The sequence below is a fragment of the Primulina tabacum genome, chromosome 9, assembly GCF_025594145.1.
Source record: "Primulina tabacum isolate GXHZ01 chromosome 9, ASM2559414v2, whole genome shotgun sequence".
NCBI lineage: Eukaryota > Viridiplantae > Streptophyta > Magnoliopsida > Lamiales > Gesneriaceae > Primulina > Primulina tabacum.
In genome coordinates this window covers 30,114,777-30,118,334 of record NC_134558.1, presented here as the reverse complement: position 1 = coordinate 30,118,334, position 3,558 = coordinate 30,114,777, and the positions used below count along the sequence as shown (strand labels likewise).

The 3,558-nt window shown below is 47.1% G+C and overlaps 1 protein-coding gene across 1 annotated transcript in view; it reads right to left on the bottom strand.

Moving 5' to 3' along the window:
- Positions 1-1,829: 1,829 nt before the first annotated feature.
- Positions 1,830-3,558, bottom strand: part of LOC142504380 (uncharacterized) — a 6,011-nt gene continuing 4,282 nt past the window's right edge. Inside the window, exons 2-4 of the mRNA XM_075617256.1 lie at positions 2,878-3,539; positions 2,596-2,701; positions 1,830-2,491 (exon numbers count right to left, since the gene is read on the bottom strand). Of these exons, the coding sequence (XP_075473371.1) occupies positions 1,830-2,491; positions 2,596-2,701; positions 2,878-3,539 (1,430 nt within the window). The remainder of the gene's footprint in view (positions 2,492-2,595; positions 2,702-2,877; positions 3,540-3,558) is intronic.

The following is a 3,558-nucleotide window of genomic DNA, read 5'->3' as shown; positions in this document are numbered from 1 at the left end:
GAGTATCTGCCTCGCTATTCTCTTCCCGGGGTATTTGTTCAATACCCCAATCCGTAAAAACTTCTGCTCGGGTTTTGATGAGCCGTAAATACTTTAACATCCTGTCATCCTTAGCTTCATAGACGCCCTTTATCTGCTGATTAATGAGTTTCGAATCAGAATATAGAATAATCCGGGAAGCCCCGACTTCCCGGGCAGCTTGGACACCAGCTAGGACAGCCTCATACTCGTCCTCATTGTTAGTTACCCGGGAGTCAATTCTCAGCGCTAGTTTAATCTTTTCTCCCAGGGGAGATATTATCACAACCCCTACTCCACACCCAGCAAGGCTAGACGCCCCGGGCATCCACGAATACTCTCCATACTTCCTCCTCATTGGGTTGGACCATCTTGGATAAAAAATCTGATAGAGCTTGTGCTTTGATGACCACCCGGGGTTTGTATTCAATGTCATACTCCCACAACTCTACTGTCCATTTGATCATTCGCCCGGATACTTCAGAGTGAGTCAAAATCCTGCCGAAAGGACTATTGGTAAGAACAATGATTTGATGTGACAGGAAGTAGGGTCTTAGCTTCCGGGCGGTCATGATCAAGGCCAAAACAATCTTCTCCACTTCGCTGTACCGGAGCTCGAGTCCTCTTAGAGCATGGCTGACATAGTAGACAGGCTTTTGATCAGAGCCTTCTTCTTTTACCAGAACTGAGCTGACAGCATACTCTGTAGTAGATAGATAAACAAATAGTTTTTCCCCAGGCTCCGGCTTTACCAACACAGGGAGCTCTGCAAGGTGAATCTTCAAGTCCTGGAAGGCCTGCTCACATTTTTCATCCCACCCGAATTGTTGGGCCTTCCTTAGAACCTGGAAGAAAGGATAACTCCTGTGTGCTGACCGGGATATAAATCGAGACAGGGAAGCAATCCTCCTGATCAGCTTCTGTACTTCTTTGACAGATCGGGGGGATGCCATACACAACACGGACTTGACTTTTTCTTGATTCACCTCGATCCCTCGATCTGTCACTATGAATCCCAAGAATTTGCCACTCTTGACACCAAAAATGCATTTGGCAGGGTTAAGCTTGATCCCGTAATGCATTAGAGTGGCAAATGTTTCTTCCATATCAATGAAATTCACAACCTCCTTGGACTTGGCCAGAATATCATCCACATAGACTTCCATATTTCGTCCCAGCTGCTTCTCAAAGACTTTGTTCATTAGACGCTGGTAAGTAGCCCATGCATTCTTCAACCCGAAAGGCATTATATATAACAAAATGTACCTCCCGAGGTGATGAAGCTGGCTTTATCTTGGTCACTCTTGGCTAGGGGAATTTGATGATATCCTTGGTATGCATCCATGAAGCTCAATAGTTCAAAACCCGAGGTGGAGTCCACCAGCTGGTCAATCCTGGGCAAGGGGTAATGGTCTTTAGGGCAAGCCTTGTTGAGATCGCGGAAATCTACACACATTCGCCACTTTCCGGTGGATTTAGGTACCAGCACCACATTCGAAAGCCATGTGGGGAATTGAATTTCTCGAATGTGGCCGGCCTTCAGCAGCTCCTTCACTTGCTCATCAATAACTTTGTCTTTTTCAGGACCAAAGTGTCTTTTTCTGCTTCAGGGTGAGATCCCGGGAGAATGTTCAGTTGGTGCTCCGATATCAGGGGAGAAATCCCTGTCAACTCCTGCTGGGACCAGGCAAATACATTAATATTAGCTTTTAAACAGTTAATCAAACTAACTCGGGTGGATGCATTGAGGTCCCGAGCCATCCGGATTTGCTGGCCTGGTCCGATTTCTATCATCTCCTGCTCCTCCTCTGCTACAAAATGTACTTCCCCTTTCTCCACCACTCTTCCTCCAACTTCATCCATCCTTTCCTTCTTCCCTTCTCTCTTGGTTTTGCTCTGATCAACCCGGACTGCTCCACATAACATTTTCGGGAAGAAGGTTGATCTCCCCTAACTTCTCCTACCCGGGCTCCCACATGAAACTTTATCTTTAGATGGTAAGTGGATGCCACAGCCCTTAATTCATTCATAGCCGGCCTCCCCAAAATGATATTGTATGAAGATGGGGAGTCCACTACAGTGAAAGAGGTCATCACTGTCTTCTTGAGATCCTGAGAGCCTAGGGTTAGTGGTAGGACAATCTCTCCTTCCGGGTAGACCACGTGGCCAGCAAAGCCAAAGAGGGCAGTTTCCACAGCTTCCAAGTGAAAACCCTGCAAATCCATCTGCGCAAAGACATCTTTAAAAATCACATTTACAGAACTGCCCGAATCAACAAAGACCCTCAAAATGTCATAATTTGCCACACGGGCTTGGATAACCAGGGTATCACTGTGGGGCAGATTCACCCCTATCAAATCTTCTGGGCCAAAACTGATGACCGCCTCGTTCCTCCTTGCTCCCTCTACCTCCATACACTCCCTCCTACTTCTCGACTTTCTCGCCCGGTTGGAGTCTCCATCAGTAGAGCCTCCTGATATCATTTTAATCAACCCCGTCGCAGGGGGCAAATTATTTTTCCACTCGGGCTCAGGCTCCTTCTTCTCCCGGGTTCACTCCTCGGGTTATTCCTCATACCTCTCCCTCGGGCACTGGATCCTGGTTTCCGAGATGTCCAAGGTGGCAATCTAGGCCTCTGGTTATTGTGACTGGGTCCCAAGATGGACGGTAAGGCATAATTTCCCTTCAATGTTTTGCAATATTCGGTGTTATGATAACACACTTTGTGGAAAGTGCAAAATTCTCTTTTCTCTGGCAAGGATAATTGATGGTCTGGGGCCAGGTCCCTACTGCATTCTTGTACTTCCCTTTAGCAGGCCATCTTCAGAGGCACGTGCTGAGAAAAGTGCCCTGGATTACCTCTCTTTTGCCCCCTCTCCTCGGGCTTAGATACCCGGTCCTCTCTTCTTTTTTACAGCCTCTCTTCTGCTTCTGAGCCTCTTCCATATTGATGTACTTCTCTGCCCGGGATAATAAGTCCTCGAAATTGCCGGGCATCTTGGTCAGTGATTTGAAAAACTCACCCTCCCTTAAGCCCTGGGTAAATGCGGTAGTCTTTGTCTCAGTGGCACAAGTGGGGACATCCAGAGCCACTCGGTTGAATCTTCGAATATAAGCCCTTAAACTTTTCTCCGGGCTCTGCTTGACTTCGAAAAAACTGAAAGCAGTCTTCTTGTACTTTTTGCTGCTGCTGAAATGGTGCGAGAACAACTTCTGGAAATCTTTGAAATAACTAATACTCTGGGGGGCCAAACCCTCAAACCATCTCTGAGCCGAATCTACCAATGTTGTTAGGAACACTTTACACTTTATTCTATCAGTGTAACAGTGCAGCATGGCCATGTTCTCAAATCTGGCCAAGTGTTCCTCAGGGTCTGCGTTGCCATCATAGTCTTTTATTTTGGCAGACTTGAAATTTCCAGGCAGGGGTTCCCGGACAATAATGTCAGCAAATGGGCATCCTCTAGTGATTGCTCGGGAAGTGCTCCGGTTCTCCAATTGTCCTTCAGGACCTTCATCTTCTGCCTCAGCTCCAACAAC